At 40.8% G+C, this 17,101-nt stretch overlaps 1 protein-coding gene across 1 annotated transcript; it reads right to left on the reverse strand.

The window, feature by feature from the left end:
- Nucleotides 1-139: 139 nt before the first annotated feature.
- On the reverse strand, nucleotides 140-7,932 carry MPHOSPH6 (M-phase phosphoprotein 6). The gene is made up of 5 exons (XM_071440759.1): nucleotides 7,772-7,932; nucleotides 4,269-4,381; nucleotides 2,618-2,708; nucleotides 1,564-1,661; nucleotides 140-1,109 (listed from the first exon to the last, which is right to left on the reverse strand). The coding sequence occupies exons 1-5, from the start codon at nucleotides 7,820-7,822 to the stop codon at nucleotides 944-946; spliced, it is 519 nt and encodes a 172-aa protein (XP_071296860.1). The 5' UTR covers nucleotides 7,823-7,932; the 3' UTR covers nucleotides 140-943.
- Nucleotides 7,933-17,101: the final 9,169 nt, after the last annotated feature.

Genomic DNA, 17,101 nt, shown 5'->3' on the forward strand with positions numbered 1-17,101 from the left:
TCATCACATGCTAAATAAATCAGTGCACTCAGCTAAATGTTGGGGGACATCTGTGGCCAGCACAAAAACAGGATTTCTCCTTGTATCAAGACTGTATTAAGCATAATTTTTTTACACTAAATAAACTAATCCACAATCATCAACACAAAACCCCACAGTTTTTATTCTGCTTTCAAGTATGTTTCCGAAACTGTTATTATGCTTTTATGACAAGACTTACATAATTATAAGATTGGATTTTTTTGCTGAAAAAGAGGCAAAATTAGCAAATTTCTTTTGGAAGGCAGAAACTAAGATTCACAATCTGCTCAGATGTCAAACTGTAAACGTCGCCCAATATTTGGCTTGCTGTATTAAAAAAAAAGTTTCACTACAAAATCCTCTATTTTTAAATAAACTTTATAAAAAATAAAATTCAATAAAGTGGATTTTATTTCTCTGTTCTTCTCTCATCTTATTTTTAGCACAGTAAAAAAGACCACAAACCAAGCATGTTTCTGCTGACTTTTTTCAATTTGAAGAGAGCGCAGGTTTCATTTTCATAATAAGGCAAGCAGTGAAAGCTGAACTGCCTTACTGAATTGGACACAGCTCATCTTTACTCCAAATACTTCTTTCAGATGTTATCCTAAATTGTAAATAACGTTGCTTTTGATTGCATGCAACACGCAGTTTAACTATGCAGAACATTTAAAGAGACTGATGGGATGAGTGTCCCAGTCATGAAAAGCTGCTGAGAGAGGCAAGGATGTACAACATCCATTATATAAACACCCACTTTGGAAAGTGTCTGTCCTGTGGATGGTAGAAATTTCAATGAGAATAGAACAGATTTACAAATCCACCCTTTACATTAAATAACAAAAACTCCAAACAATCTCCAGTTCTTGGTACTCTTGGTTTGGTAGGCATTAGGTAACAAGCTCCACTTGTGCAGTTGACCTTAATCGTGAGGTTTTAAGAACATTTTCTTAGCTCTTTTACTAGGTCTTGTGTTACTATTCCCCTCTTCAACTTCATCATCTTCATCTTCATCATCATCCTTGAGTACACGTTGGTCCCTTTTTCTCAAAAATTTCTTCCCTATTGTTCCCACTAGTGTTTCATATCTGTAGAGAGAATAAAAAAAATTACACCTTCAACTAAAATCAGAGGAAAAATCGTGGTGCATCTCCTAAACATAATCAACAATTCAAGTGGTGTAAAAAACCTGGGCATTAAAAGCTTGGAGAAGCACAAGTACTGCATGACTTATTACATTATTATTCACTCAGCTTCAATTTGTTAGCAGCTGGTAACAAGGAGGGAATTAGCATGGAATACCTGGATATCAAAGGGCAGAAAATCCCTACAAGTGATGGAGAATTTACCCCCAAATGCAATTGATATTCAAATGAATATACACCAGCATTCCTGGAAAATCAATTTGGTACAGTTCCATATCTATTGTGGGCTTTTTTAAATTTTTGTTTGTTTCATTTTTGGGTTTTATTTCCCCACACATAATACAGTAACGTATCATATTCCTAGCTAGTACTGATTATGTCATAAAATGTAACTTACCTTCTGGCCATTTCTTCATCTGACACATCAGCCTCCATTTTATCATCCTCTTCGATTTTATCCTCCTTGCACTTAGAGTTCATTTGGATCATTAACTTCTGAAAATGAAGTGAGAAACAGCTTAAGCATGTGACCATGACACAATGGCAACAGTGCTGAAATTCACTGGTAGAAGAGCATAAGAGGTAAGAATCAAATTTAGTAATTATTTTCTGTTCCTGGTTAGGCTAGAGCCATCATTATAAAAACTCAGGAAGAAAAGGCAACAGAGCCAGCGTTTTCATTGTATTGTACTACTCAAACATCCTAGAGGGCACTCCTCCAAACATCTCCAGGAGACCAGATCATAATTAATTTTTCATTGTGATGTTAGCACACACAGACCTTGAAATGGTTTTGTTAAAAAGAAAGAATATTTTCAAGCATTTACAGTAAAAGCCATGAAGCAATCATATGCTCAGTCACAGGGACAGCAAGTTCAAAGTAACTGGAAGAATCTCCTAGGAAATTACCTTACATGGCCTTCTGCAAATCTCTCAGTCTTTACACCTTCATCCTCCTGCTTCAGGTTCAGTGCTAACCTTTTTATTCCTGTCCCTGTGTGCTTCTATCAGCATGAATCATGCCAGAAAGAAATGAAAGACTCTTGCCCAGCATTTTTACTTTGGAACTCTAAGGCCTTATTGATACAAGTAAGTGTTGAATAAATAGGGTTGAATGTTTGTAGATCAGACTCTGCATTCTATGTCAGGAGGAAAAGTGAGCTTTTGTTTTGGTGAGCAGCATGTGGGATGGTTTCCTCACTTCAGGGAGGGAAAATCTGCAGGAGTCGTGCAATTACTGACCAACAACACAGGGAGCTGAAAAGATTCTATTTACCAGATGCTGCATTGATCAACATTTAGGGTTGAATGATGGAGTTTTGGGACATGGGAGGGTTTATGGAAGGTGCTGCAAAAGCCAATAAGGCTGCAGTGTGAACGCTCAAATCCCCATCCCCAGGGGCTTCAACCCTAATGTGAGACAACCTCAAAGCAGGACACTGAAATGGTACCTCAATTTCAGGATTGAACCCTTTGAAGGACATTCTGCCATAAACGAGATCCTCACAGCGCAGAAAGCTTCTCTCTTCTATTATACAGCTCCTGAAACCCCAAACCCAGCATTTTGTCAAACCATGCACTTTAAAATTATCAAATTAAACAAATGCAAAAAGGATGTGCTGTCTTCCCCCACGCAAATAGACAAAACCACAGTGTATTTTAAACCATCAACTACTTTCTGCTCAATTGCCCTGATAAATCTTTCAGTAAAAGGAGCTTGGAGTGCAAAGGAATCCTTTTTGTCAGTAAAGCTGTGCCAGCTCCACAAGCAAAATTAACTCTTCTGACAAAAAGCACTCTTTGCTGGTATGGTTCTGCCTACATTAATACTTTTGCCAGAATAAAAATACCACATAAATATCACTCCCCAGGTGGCACTACGATACCGGCAAAAGCTTCTAATTAATTTTTCATTGTGTTGCTGGACCTGGCATTAGTTGAGTCTGTCAGGGTATAAAACACTGTGTCACTCTCTGTTCAGCAGACAGATTTCCCCCTTCTTCCTCCTTTTTTTCCTCTTTTAATGAGCATGGAGTGAGAAAAGAAACATGACCCTGAGGCATTCATAATACATGTGTCAGATAAAAGTACTTTGGTGGATTGTTCCATCCTTTTCCTCACACACATGTACCTATTCCCTCATCCTCTTCATCTCCCATGTAAATCAAACTCTCATGATCACAGAACTCAGGCTGAAGAAAGAGATTGAGCTCATTGTCCTGCCCCAAGGCAATATCACTCACACATGTGCCATGAACAGCAGAGGTCCAGCTAACCTGTCCTCAAAAGACTTCTCATGATGAAGAATCCAGTGTCTCCTCAGGCAATCTACTCCAGAGCTTCAATAGCCTTATTGTTACAAAAGTTCTCCCAATGTCCAGCCTGAACACTCCTTGCTCCAACTGAAGCTCAAATACCTTTTTGTCATATCCACCAAGAGTAATGGAAAAGAGTTATCAATGGCCTTATTCAGCTACAGTTAATTCCTTGGGTCCCAGCTTTTTCAAAACTATGTATGTTCTCCCTCAGTGGAATTTTTTTTCACTTTAGAAAGGATGAAACCCAAGCAATTTCAAAAGTAGTTCTCCTGCTATTTAAGGCACCTTTCTAAAGAGCAGGACACTTTTTTTCCTTATTAGCTAAGCCTTCCTTTATTTTTGCCATTATCCCTCCTATTTCAAAACCAGGATTTGAAGTGAGCTGGACACAAGAGGACAGAACTGTCCTGATTGATTTAACCATGTGTCTGGAGCTGAATTTACTAACACAAGGTTCCAAACTTTGTTTCTAATGAAGGGAAAAAGCAGCAATGAATGAATTGGACCCTGACTGAAAGAAACTAATTGCATGCATCTAGAAGAATGTGTGAGTGAAAGAAAACAACACACACAAGAATTGAAAGTAGGTCAAACTACACTAGGCAACCTCAAGAACAGCCCTAAAAATAAGTAATAAAAAAGTTGTAATGCCGGTCTGTCACTATTTTTGCTTCTGTTAACTGGTTATTTATAATACTTATCTTACAGGAAATAATATGAATATGCTATTTCCATTTCAAAATAATCCAATGACGATAAGAAGTACAAAAGATTACAAGCTTACTCTTTTTCCTTTAGATCTGGTACATCAAGATACCAGTGTTCTTCACTAATTATCTTCTTTTCTTCTTCTTCTAGTTGTTTTTTAGTTTGTGAATCCAAACCCCTTTGCATGAACTACAAAGAAAGACACAAACACACAGCTTCAGTTTTCTGCATCATGGGTATCTTCTGAACATGCAGTAATTACATGATAGCAATTATCCATTACATGATGTTTAGTAGTTGATACAAAGTAAATGTTTTTTGTGATTTTTTTTTTTTCTCTGAGTTTGGTCAAAGTTTGTGCAAACAGACAATGGAAAATTAAAACAGCTGCTGATCACAGCTATCTACTGAAAGTCAACAGTCAGTCACACCTGTACTTACATATAAAGAAACAGACCTGTCCTGGCTAGTTTTGATGGAGTTGTCACAATTCCCCAATTTTACTAACGTTTATCTAATGTTTCAGTAGACCAGAAAGAAGACAATGGTGTTGAAGTTATTGCTGCACATCAGGAACCAACTCCACCCGTACAAACAGCACTGGAGCTCAGAACTAGAGGTGGGTTATACCAGCCTGGCCACTTTTTGTATTTTCAACCATCCTCTTCTCAGATTTAATGAACTGGAATGTGTTTGTAGCTGTGAAGGCACTAACCTGCCTTTGGAAGTGGAAAAATGTAAGACTTTGAAACCAGACTATGAGGAAAACTCCTCTGTATGCAGCTGTGCTAAAGGAAGATGTTCCCAGCTCTTCAGCTCTCACTGACCCACCAAAGTCCTGGTCCAGCACTGTATTTAAGGACCTGTTCACCCACTGCAGGAACAGTCTGCCAAAAGAGCTGAGATCAATAATGGAGTTTAGGGCAAGACTGCTGGTTTTTCCTAATACAAGGACACTCCTGTCACTCGCTTCCTTGGTGATAACCTCTGTCAGAGGATGGGAACAGGCAGGTAGGAACAGTAACCTCTCAACAGCTGGGTGTAGAAGAAGACATCTGTCACAGCCTATAAAAAACTGCTGAGAGCACAGAACTACAGACCTGAGGCCTGTGAAACAGCATTTTAATTTCCATTTGTCTTAAGTCAGGTGCCTGAACTGAGTGACAATTAAGTCAAATCAATGTCAATGAAACATACTGGGAAAAAACAGAACTCCTCAAAATTTTATGGTGATAACCCATATAGTGCCACCTCCCTAAAAGTTGGGACCTTTCTGAGGATCTACAGAAAGTGTTTGGATAACTGTACCTGTCAGAGGTCTACATTTATACCAAGCTAACTCCCAGACAGAGGCAAATCTAACAGTACAGTTCACACACAGTCCTGTAAAAATATATAGGTGATATAGGTGTGCAATGTATGTATTATAAACAACCCACACATCTTTTCAGTCTATACAAAATGCCCAACCAAACCAAACTCAGAAGTACGAGCCAACAGAGCTAGTGTTTCATTTTATATTTCTATTTGCATCCACTGTACAAGATCTTTAATGAAAGAAAAATTGACTTCTGTTTTCTGAGTCGATTCAGAATATGTCAAAGCTTTCCAATTAAAATTACAGTATCTTCTTGAGGAAAATAAGTGAATCTATCATGTGGAAAAACATATTGCTCAAGGAAATTGGTTAGCCAGTTGAAAATCTCAACACAAGAAATTCTGCTACAAGAACCCAATTAAATAATCATTTCACACTCCATTTTAAAGATTATGTTCCTGAAGATTACTACAGGAAAAACCTAGATAGAAATTATGTGATCAGGTTTCTCTCGAATGTAAACACACACTGATGAATTAAAAATATACCCGTTGTGGTAGGCACAGAGTATTATAAGTCAGTAACTGAGGAGTTGTTTGGGTGAGTTTCCCCAAGCTGTGAGACGTGGATGAAATGGTGCAAGATCTGAAAGTGTGTCTCCATGTGGCCCAGGATTTACTGCAAAAGGTCCCTCCAACACCACCCACCACACGTCACCTCTGGGTGCCACTGCACCCACCTGCTGAATTCTGCTAATACATTGGATCACTACCTGCAGAGGCAGCTGCTAAAGGCTTCATTAAAACATTTGTAAACAGGAGGATCTGCAGAAACAAAGTGCTAAATGCAAGATCTGTGTATGACCTTTTCAAAACCTACTGATCTCTTCAAAGCTGGTTATTACTGCCTGGACTGTGAACCTGCAAATGTCATGGCAGCATATTCACATGGCTGGTTCTCCATGGCCTTCCAGAGAAAAACAAGCCAAAAACCTGCTTTTGAAATCTCCAGGGGGTTAGTATGCTGGCAAACAACAGAAAGAAAAAATTAATTTTAAAAGTGCATTATATAAAAATAAGAAAAAGTAATGATGCTGCCATCCAGGTTATGGGAGTCTGTATCATACATTGCTGGCTGACTCAGTTCAACACCTACTCCCTTTAGAGAGTGAGGCAAGATGTATTTTGTTCCTTCTGTGTACAAGTTTTAGATTTAGAAGCATCTGTTAATTAGGGTAAATATTCCATCATCCAACTGTAGCAGAGTGCACTTTATGTGAAAAATTGAACTGAAGTCAGCTAACTCTTTTCAGCCAGAATGTGAAATATAGGCCCATATACGTGGGGAAAAAATGGCTAAATAAAACACCACAAGCAAGAAGCCACAAAGGCCCCATCATGTTCAGTTAAAAAATTGAATATTAACATAAAAAGAAAAAAAAAGTTACTCAACTTTTCCTGGTTGTTTTCCAGCAATAAAGGACCATCAATCAGAGAACGTACTCTACTGAATTAGGAGTTGTAGTACATGGTGTGAAGCAGAATCCATTAGCCAGTGAGCAGAGACCAATTTCACACTGGTGACACGAGATTCACAATTCCAAGGGTAATAAGCACATCGGGATGTTACCAAGATCCCTGGCATTTATGAGTTGGGAAGGCTGGTTAATACTGGATGCTAATCCCCATTCAGGCTGGGATTTGCTTAGCCAGCAATGTAAACAGGGGTAAAAATGGACACACCAAAACTTTCTTTTCTCAACACTAAAAGCCCCACCCCCAAGCAAAGCAAACAGCATTGGTATTTTCATTTCAATGTGCCGTTGAAATATTTTTATTTAAATTCACAACAAACAACCCAGCTGCAGAGGAGCGAGCTGGAACGAAAGCACTCCCAAAAGGTGCGCTGGAGCTGGCCCTTGAGGCCAGGCTTTAGCTGGAACCATGAGGCTGCTCTCCGGCACCGAACCTTGCAGTTTGTAAACCCCGCGTTCGAGCGGCTCGGTGCCGGCATCAGCGATTTATTGCCGGGGGAGCAGCCCATGGATAAACACATCTGTTTATCCGGAGCGTGGGTGGCCGGCGATGGGCACGGCAATGCCCCAAACCAGGGTCCGGTACGGCCGCGTGTGGCCGGGGACACGCAGCCCGGCCGCGCCTCACAGCGCCGGGCCCCGCTCGCCATCGGTGCCCGGCCCTGCTGCCCCCGCTTCCAGCCCCCCCGCGGGCCTCCGGCTCGCCCTCCCCTCCTTCCCCCGTCACCTTCATGCGCAGCAGGTTCTTGGACAGCTTGGTTTTCACCTCCCCGGCCATGGCGGCCCGCAGGCCGCGGCGGATCCCCGCGCTCGCGTAGCGCCGAGGCCGCGCACGCCGCGGGAGGAGCGGGGCGAGGCGGCGGCGCGGCTCCACCCTCCGGCCGGGGGCGGCCGCGGGCACGGCACCCTGCCCACGGCACCGAGAGCCGCCGGGGCCGGGGAGTGCGCTGGTGATGCAAAACCAGCGGTAGAAATAAACTTTACGGTGTGCGGGGTGAGGGAGATCGGGGGTGTGAGCAGGACATAAATCCGCTTCGGTATGAAATGGTGAACCTGACATGCCTTACCCATGCTTGTGTGTTGTGTAGTACTGCCGGCTTACAGCTTCATCCATAATTTTCTGGTGTTTCAAAAAGAGTATTAAATACTTCTCACACTGGCATTTGGAGACTGCTTGGCTTTATAAGAATTTATTTTTTTATAATCAGCACTGACTTTTATTTAAAAAAAAAAATCACAAAATGGTCAGATGTGATTAAAACTGGAAAGCACACAAATTCAAAGATATTACAAGAAGCCTCAAAGCTTTGTTAGTCCTGAATTGTGATTTGTGAATTCAGTATTGGCAGTGCTGGTGTTGGACTGCCCTGCTGGGCACTGGGAGCTGAGGAGGATATCCTGATAGGGAATTGCCAGCTGACTCCCAGTCAGAAGCATGTACCACAATTTCTCTATATATCCTCATAAATCAGATTTCTGATGCCTGTTTTGACATTTGGCACATAAACTGGGTGATAAAGCAATAAGAGTGAGGGTTCAGTGTTCAAAACTTTAATGAACTGGTGTGCTCCAAAAGACCATTTAGGGAGAAAAGTTCCCGTATATGCAAGATGTAGGTCAAAGCTTGAAGAACTCTGTAAAGATTTATGTTCTAATAGACTCCACAGAAAGGTATAATGAAGGACAAAACCTGATTGCAGTGGGAAAGGAGGGAGAATTATCCACATCCAGCCTTCCTTATTACACATTTAAGCTTAGTGGACTAAAATGACCACAAATGCCAATGAAACATGGAGCCACAAATGCTTCAAGGCAAAGTCATAACACTGCATGAAAACATTTAATTTTCATATCAGGAAGGCACCTTCATTCCCAGGCTCTGTAAATGAGTTGAAGCTGCTCTGAAGTTCAAGGCCCCAGTGAGAAAGTCACATTGTGAGTGTGGCAGCTAAGCTGTTTTGCTCCTTCTCTGTTCCCTTTCTCATTAACAGCTATCATCCCTTCCCAACAAAAGAAGGCTGGGAAGAAATTTGCCATTTTCTGAATACAAATGTTCATCAAAGAATGAATATGTTTGGATCTTAGTGAGCAAACCAATAGGGGAAAGCTGCTAATTAATGTAATGACAGAGTACAGCCATAATCTGTCCATTTTTGGTGTTTTGTTCTATTTGCTGTGCATTTTAATAATGCATTTACTTTTTGTTGATCATTGCAAATCAGAGCCCTGTGTTTAATTGCATGACCTTCAACGTCAGGGCTTTTCTGAGCAGTTTCAGTTCATTTACAGTGCAGGAATGTACTTTGCATGATTTCTTCTAAATACTGTGCTCTCCTCAGCACTTCTGCAGCCACTGAGCTGTGCTAGTGCCTGGCTTTGCTTGGTGGCCTTTTCAAGGGCTGTTTCTGTCCCTCCATCCTGCAGAACATCCCAGCTCAACCATTCCTCAGCAGACTCTGCTCACAGCCTGTTTGGGATTTGTGCACTGCACACAACAGCTCCACTCTACATTTGTTGAGAAGGAGCATCCTGTCCCCAAATTCTGAGATCTGCAATCTAATAATTTACATCACCATGCACTGATGTGTGATATGGGGAGAGTGCAAGGGGTTTTCACCTTATCTAACCATGAGGATTATTCCTGGTGCTCCCTGCTCCCCACTGTACCCCATGTCTTGGTGCTGTACCCCAGGCTTGCACAGAGTTTCTGTCACTGTCTGTTTGCACATCAGCTAAAAACCTGCCTTGATACAGGCAGGGAGAAGCATTTTGCAGTAAAAGCAGTATAGGTTCTGTGATGTTTATTTAGAAAAGTGGAGATTGTAAAAAGGCTGCCAAAGAATGTGATCTATTTTGGCAGTAAAAAAGCCCAAAGGAAATTTTTGGGTTGCATCTCCCATCGCTTGAATTGGATGGGGAGGTTATAGATAACAATCAGCTGCCTTGTGGACCAGATTATACTGTCTGGTAAATGTGAAGACACTCCATTGATTGCAGGAGAAATTTTTATGATTTACTGGTGGTGGTGGAGGTAACTCAGGGAAGAATCCAGCCCTGTAAATACGCCTGCTTGTGAAGTGGAGTGAGGGTGAGGAGAGTTAGGAGAGAAAAAGAAGCTCTCTATGTTTAGAGAAGAATCGAGGGTCATTGTAAATGACAATTAGACTCTCTCCCACAGCTGAGTGCTTCACAGCAGCTCCGTTTTCAACCCAGAAATCAATTTCTTTTTCAAAACAAAAATACTCGGGAAATAACTTGGGGGAAAGGAGTTCCATCTCATCAAAGATTGTACATTAAACAAGCAGATAAAAGATTTTTCTTCCTAGGAAATGTGGTCCCTTCTCCCTCTAGTAATTACTGAAGTCAAATCAAAGTTGTCATTAACATTATTTAAGGAGTAATCTCTCTTGGAGCAACACATGTGGCAGCTGTGAAGTAATTTCACGCCAATGGGATCTAATTTGAGGGAACTCGTGGCTTACTTTTCCCATAATCTTTTATTTATTCATATTATTGTAGTAGTGTGATTTTAGTGCAAAACGGGTATCTCAAACCTTACAGCAGCCTACCAGTTGATTTGATTTCTTATGAGCTGTCTTTGAATTCTGAGGCAGCTTTTTACAGCTCTCCGAATACCTGAAGCCTTTTCCCCCTCCTTGCAAATATCAAAATTCTTGTAGTATGACAGGCGAATCATTAATTTGTGTCAAACTCCTCCACTGTGTTTTAAACAAGGACATTATGTGTTTTTCTCTATGAATGAGGAAAAGAAAATGAGAAGTGGAGCTGCCGGGGGTCTGTTTGCAAACCTGAAAGGAAGGCGTGAAGTGGGACTGGGTGTGATCAGGAAAGCAGTTTGCTCCCCGGAGAGAGGGTGAAATCCTCCACGTGGCAGAGGTGCTGTTCTCATGGGGAGGACTCGTTTTTCATCTCTGCTGCTCCCACCCCGCTCTGAGCCGCTAATGCATGCGGTGCATTGGCAGCTGCTGAGGTGCTGGGGGCCGGGGATTTGTTACAATATTCAGCACCTTTGATGTGCTCACGTACAACCTGTGCTGCTCATCCTCACCTCATCCACGGAGGATACAGGGTAGCTCCAGCTCTCCTTCACACCGCACTGATTCACCCTCTTTTGCTTTTTTCTTTTCTGGCATTGACACCGGTTTAGGTGGCATTTTATAGCAGCGTATCTGAACTTAAGCCCCATTGTGCACCAGCCATACCGCTGGTAGCTATTCTTGTCAGAGTTCTCTCAGAGCCCTCTGGAATGCATCAAGGTTACTAAGACATAAACTGTGTTAAATTAAGAAAGAAGAGGCTGAGAAACAGAATACCAAGACCACAAGAACTAGATAATAGAGAGCTGTGAACCACCTGGACTGTAACCAGTCACATACCCTGAGAAGTGCATGCAGAACACCTGGACAAGATAGAGGCACCAACGAAGAAAAGCACGATCAGCATGTGCAGTAGAGCTAAAATGTATAAATAAGTGTGTCATATAAACAATAAACATCTTCTGCTTCATGATATTGATTAGTCCTACAGGAGTCCTGTTCCCTGCAGCAATTGACACACAGAGGGTGTTTTAAATCCCTGCCCTGCGTTCCTCAGCTGACCCTGGGTTTTCCTGTGGATGGGAATGATGTGGAAAGAATGCAGCAGGAGCCAGGCTCCTGTAATTTGGGTAACACGGATCTGTGAGCTCAGTTCATGTGGCTGACTCTATCCTTTTAATAGCCTTCAGTAGTTCACAATTTGTGCAGCATGGAAAGGTGTGTTTTAAAAATGTGCTTGTGGCAAAACAGTTACAAAATCTCCAGAACAATTAAGATGTGTCTTTGGTGAAAATGCCTGGTGTCAGTTTGGGAGAGGACAGTTTGTCCTGAGTGCTTTTGGCTGGTCCAGTGGCATGGTGACCTTTGTATGAATAAATAGAGCAATTCCTTTTTGGTTACAGAAAGAGCCAGCCTCATGATGGCAGCTCTCTATATTCTGCCATCAGCTGAAGTGGTGGAGAGAACTCATGCTGGTCTGTCATTCTGCTGGCATGTGGAGAAGCCTAAATATTTGAAATTATTTGATATATGCCCATGTTAGGAGCCAGAGCAAAGAGAATGACTGCAGAACGGTGTGGAGCATCCTTCTCTTTGCTTTCCTTTAAAAATCAGGAGGCTTTTAACTTTTTGGATTTGAAGGAATCACAATTAAAAGAGAAAAAGAAAATATCACCCTCTGTTTGTTAGCCATAAAAATGCAATCCAGCAGTGCTGCTGGTGCTTTGCTGTTTCCCAGGTCAATAAATGGCTCCCCTGACTTTAATAAACATTGATGCTGCAGGCTTGTTCTACAGTGATTGAACATTTTTATAGTTTCAACCACTCGCATTGCATGAAAGCTTTAAGATTTTTTTTTCCTTTTATTCCACCCCTCTTTTCAGGAGGGTTGGTTCTGATTGATTAAATTGTCATTTTCAGAGTTAGTTGCTGAATTATAACTTGGCATTTTTAACCATGCGATTTGTTTAAAGAGACAGCATTTTGATATAGCAAAGCAGCTGAGAATTTTTAAGCAGTAAAAGGAAATTTTGTTCACTTTGTTCTCAGCCTTTCATCACTGCCTGACAAAAATGCTCCTGAAAACAACATGAAGGCTATGATATGAAGAGAAGATGCTTAGATCCATGCTCACTCCTTTATTCCATCATGGAGCTGGTCTGTGCAGAGCTATATTGCTTTCGATTAGTAGTCGGATACCTCATTGTTGTTGACACGTTTATCTTTCTGAGGAGGAAGGAAGGGAGGGAGGGGGAATTAGAAACATAAAATGAGTGCCACCCAATGTGATATTGAGAGTAAGTGGCAGCGCTGTACTTTGGATGGACCCCTTAATACGCACGATGGATTTCTTTGCACCAAAATGATGGGTTCTGAGTAAAAAACCTGCAGGGGTTTCACCTAAATCCAGACTGAGCCTGGTTGAAAGGGACAAAGACCTTGTAATTCTTTATAAACTGAGAAAATCACATCCACGTGATGATGCATTCATTTTTTTATTTAACCAGCTGCCACCTTCCTTCTCTGTGGATAGCTGCTGGGTTTCAAGGTCTGCTTTTTTTACTTTCCTTCACTCCCCCCAATTTAAATCTGTATTCAAGACAGTAAAGCTGAAGTAAATGAGACTCACATAAAAAACATGTGTGTTCAGATTGTGTTTGAAAAGAAAGGCCAACAAAACTGTCCTCTAGAACATAACAGGGTATCTTTTGCTTTTGATTTACAGTGCCTGCAGGGGAAATGGGATAATCTAGTGGCCTGAATATGGGAGATCTTACACTGCAGTGTTACCCTGGTCAGACTCTGAAACAGTGCTTAGCAGTGGAAATCTCAGGGTATCAATATGAAATACTGAAGTCCAATTATACTTCTGCTTGTACACTTTCCCCTTTCTGGCCATTTCAGCTTCTGCTCTGAAATAATAACTTACAACAGTGCAAAGCTGAATTTCAGCAGTGAATTATATCCCTGGCCTCTAAATTTAATTGCATGGTACTGCAACTAACCCACTATCCATCTTGGTCCCTGGAATTCTTTCTGCCTCTTTTCTTCTGCTTCTATACCATTCATTTGAGACCTTTAGAAAGCACAAAATAGATGCCCAGAAGGAAGGTGAATTGTGAAGGGAATGTTTTAACTTCTTACCTGCCACCAATTCTTGATGGTTTTTAGCTAAAAAGGGAGGTAGGGTTCAGCAGCAGTGGGGTCAGGGTGAGGTGCTGCAGGCTCTGAATGTTTTCCTGCAGTGCTGGGTACCTGGGGTCAGGAGGACAATTTGCAAGCAGCAGTTTGGATGCCATCCAGCCAGCTGGGTGCTGTACAGAATGTCCTTTTCCCACCATGTAGTGCCTGGAAATGGAGCCAGGGCAGGTGTCAGACCAGGGCTCTGATTCAGCAAACCCGGTGTTCTGATGAGCTGAAGGTTTCAGCAAGATGTTGATGCCTGAGCAAACCGTTTATAGCAAAAGCAAAAAAGATTCTCTGCAGTTATCATAAATACAGTATGATTACATTTTTAGGACAGTTACTCATGTTTGTTTCAAAGTCGTATTAAGGCTATTTTATAAGTTGGGGAAATAAACTGTAACATGAAAAAGAGTAAAATATTCATTAATGCCGTAATGATTTATATCAAAACATTATGGGGTAGCACACTTTGCCTCGGACCAGTTCCTCAATGAATGTTTTTCTAATTTCCATAAGTAATTGACCTCTCATTAGCGACTCATTAGAAATATTGAGGTGATGTGACAAAAGCCAACCCACTGCACAGAAACTCTGCATGTGCATAAATCATTGAAAACTCTAATGGATTCGAAAGGAAGGACCACAAGAACCTTGCTTTCTCTGACTGAAAAAGGATTTTGTTTACGTCTGTGAAGTGAAACACTTTTCTCTGAATATATCTATATCTATATCTATATCTACATCTACATCTATATCTATATCTATCTATATCTATCTCTGTATCTGTATCTATATCTATATCTACCTATATCTATCTATCTTATATCCTTAAATCTGTACTTTGGCTCATGGCTGATTTTCAAACCCTGAGCATTCACTTTTTTTCTCCTTGCATGTAACTTCATTGGAAAAAGAATTAGCCAAATAATTCAGGCATATGTGTAAGTGTGAGTCTATGTCAGGTCCTGGTACAGCTGTAGACACAGGTTGGAAAAATGGAGTACAACTTTTGGAATGGGGATTAAATACAAAACTTAATTTTGGAAGCAAATAAACATCAACTGATGCTTCTCACTGACTCCATGCTAGAAGCAGATGCCTTCCAGAAAAGGCATTGTGCTGAATCCTTGCCTGGGGGCAGTTGTTTCAGAGGGGAGGGGTCTGCCTTGTCCTTTTTCTATCCACTGTTAACCAACACAGCAATGTTAGCAAGCCCAAGTAATAGATTTTTCACATATTGACATATTAACTTAATAACCTTATATATCTGTCTTTTTAGAGATCAATAAATCAATTTTGAGCTAGTTCTTCATCACTGCAATATTGTGAAAAGTGAAGCTGATATTTAATGTAGTTTTATGAGGCTTGGATGCTACTGGACAAACCTAGAAAAAAATCTATTTATTTTTAAAATATTCTTTAAAGTCCTGATGCCCATCTGAAACTTATTTGAAAGTAACTGGATTTGTGGGTTCCAAGTTAATGTTTCATTATGAAGTTACCTGAGTATGAGAGAGGAAAAAAAATGAGTGTGAGAGAGGAAGTTTTATACAGCAGAAAAGAGCTGAACTGATGAACCTCCCCTGACTTTATACAATGCTGGCTAAGAAACTGCAGGGTCTAAAAGGTGAATAAAAGCAGTGAAGTAATGTTGGAAAAAAATGGGAAAAGTTACTGGCTTAGGCCTGTCCTGGATCCTCATTTGGGAAATGTATCTATCTATTGTCTGGCTACCCTTCTTACAGTTTGTTTTTTTATTTTTCTTCCTGAATTCTCTTGCAATGGACCATTGCATAGCACTGCTTTAATATGGGTGAATATCACTTTTGTTTTGCCAGAGGAAGCACAGGGGTAATCATGAAAAATTTCCTATTAAGGAAGAAAAATGCACTTTTGAAGGCTCACTCAGAAAAATCAGACTGCTTAGCTTTCCATGACATTTAAAAGGAAAATATTGAAAAGAGATGATAGACAAATAGTGAAGTTTCGTGGTGTATTGATTGTTTAATGCCAAGTGACTTGTTTTGTGATGATGCTCCTGTATCTTTTTTTTCTGTCTTGTTGCAGGAACTGTGGTTGCATGGTTTAGTCCTGATGATTTCAGCCCAAATGTACAGAAAAATCTGCTTTCCAATGCCTTTTAGCACCAGAGAGAGCATCTTCCTAGAGCCATGACTGAACTGATAGGAAACCAAATATGGTGCAACAGCAGAAAGCTGAGACTCAAACACCCAAAGATCTGAATTATGTCCAACATCTGCTCTGGGATTTCCAGAGCTGCTACAGAGATGGAGCTTTTACACTCCTGGACAGCTTTCCTGCTGGATTAAAGCATCCTCATCAGGTTATCCCTGCATCTCTGCACAGCACTGCTGCAGTGGGCTGCTCCTCACAGTTACATGCTCCTACACTGCCAGGATGTCAGATGGGCAGAATTTCTTTGGGATTTAGGAACACATTTGGATTTCAGCCAGGCATGGAAGATATGCATACTTCCTCTTATACCCACGCACACACTCAATATATTCCTTTACATATGGAATCTGAATCAGTAATACTAAAAGCCTGAAGTTGAAGGAAGGACAAATGCATTTATAGTCATGTCTCTTGATAAGGTTTTTATTTTTTTAAAAAAAACTCATGTATTCAATCATTTTGTGGGAGTGACATGATCCATTGCAAGGTGGTAATAAAACACACCAAGATAATTCTCCTGATATGGATTGACTTTAAAGAAGTCCTAGTGCTAGGCTTAAAATTTATAATTTAACTGAACTAGTTAAAAACACTTCCTTTCCTTCCCTTGAAAAAGCTCACTGTGGCAAATGTATCTTATTTGCAATATTTTGGGTGTGCCCCTGCACTGCCTGTTAGTGGTTACCTAGGACTGGCTGTATTTTGCTGCTTTATGCTGAAAGCTGCTAATGGGAAAAAGAGAGTGTTATGATTGGGGGCCCAAACAGAATTTCCAAACCTGCAATATCATATCAGTATTCCCTGAGGCAAGGAAAGTTGTAGATATTCAGGAACTCACCAGATTAGCTAGGAAGGGCATCCTTAATGACACCAGCAGAAGAAAATAACAAGTTGGTTTTTTTTTTGTTGCAGCATGTTTTTGCTTGTTGTATGCAAAGTGGTTTAATATCACCTTAATCTCAGCTTGCCATGTGAAAAATGACCCTGTCTACTTGACACAGAAGTAGAATATTGAGAAGTGGAACATTTTGTCTAATGGGGAAGAGCTGACAAAGACAGACTGAATAATATTTAAATGGATAAAACTGACTTGATTTTGAATTCCAAATGAAATTAAA

This window comes from Agelaius tricolor, unplaced genomic scaffold, assembly GCF_023055355.1.
Source record: "Agelaius tricolor isolate 1412-34295 unplaced genomic scaffold, bAgeTri1.0.p SCAF_15, whole genome shotgun sequence".
Lineage (NCBI taxonomy): Eukaryota > Metazoa > Chordata > Aves > Passeriformes > Icteridae > Agelaius > Agelaius tricolor.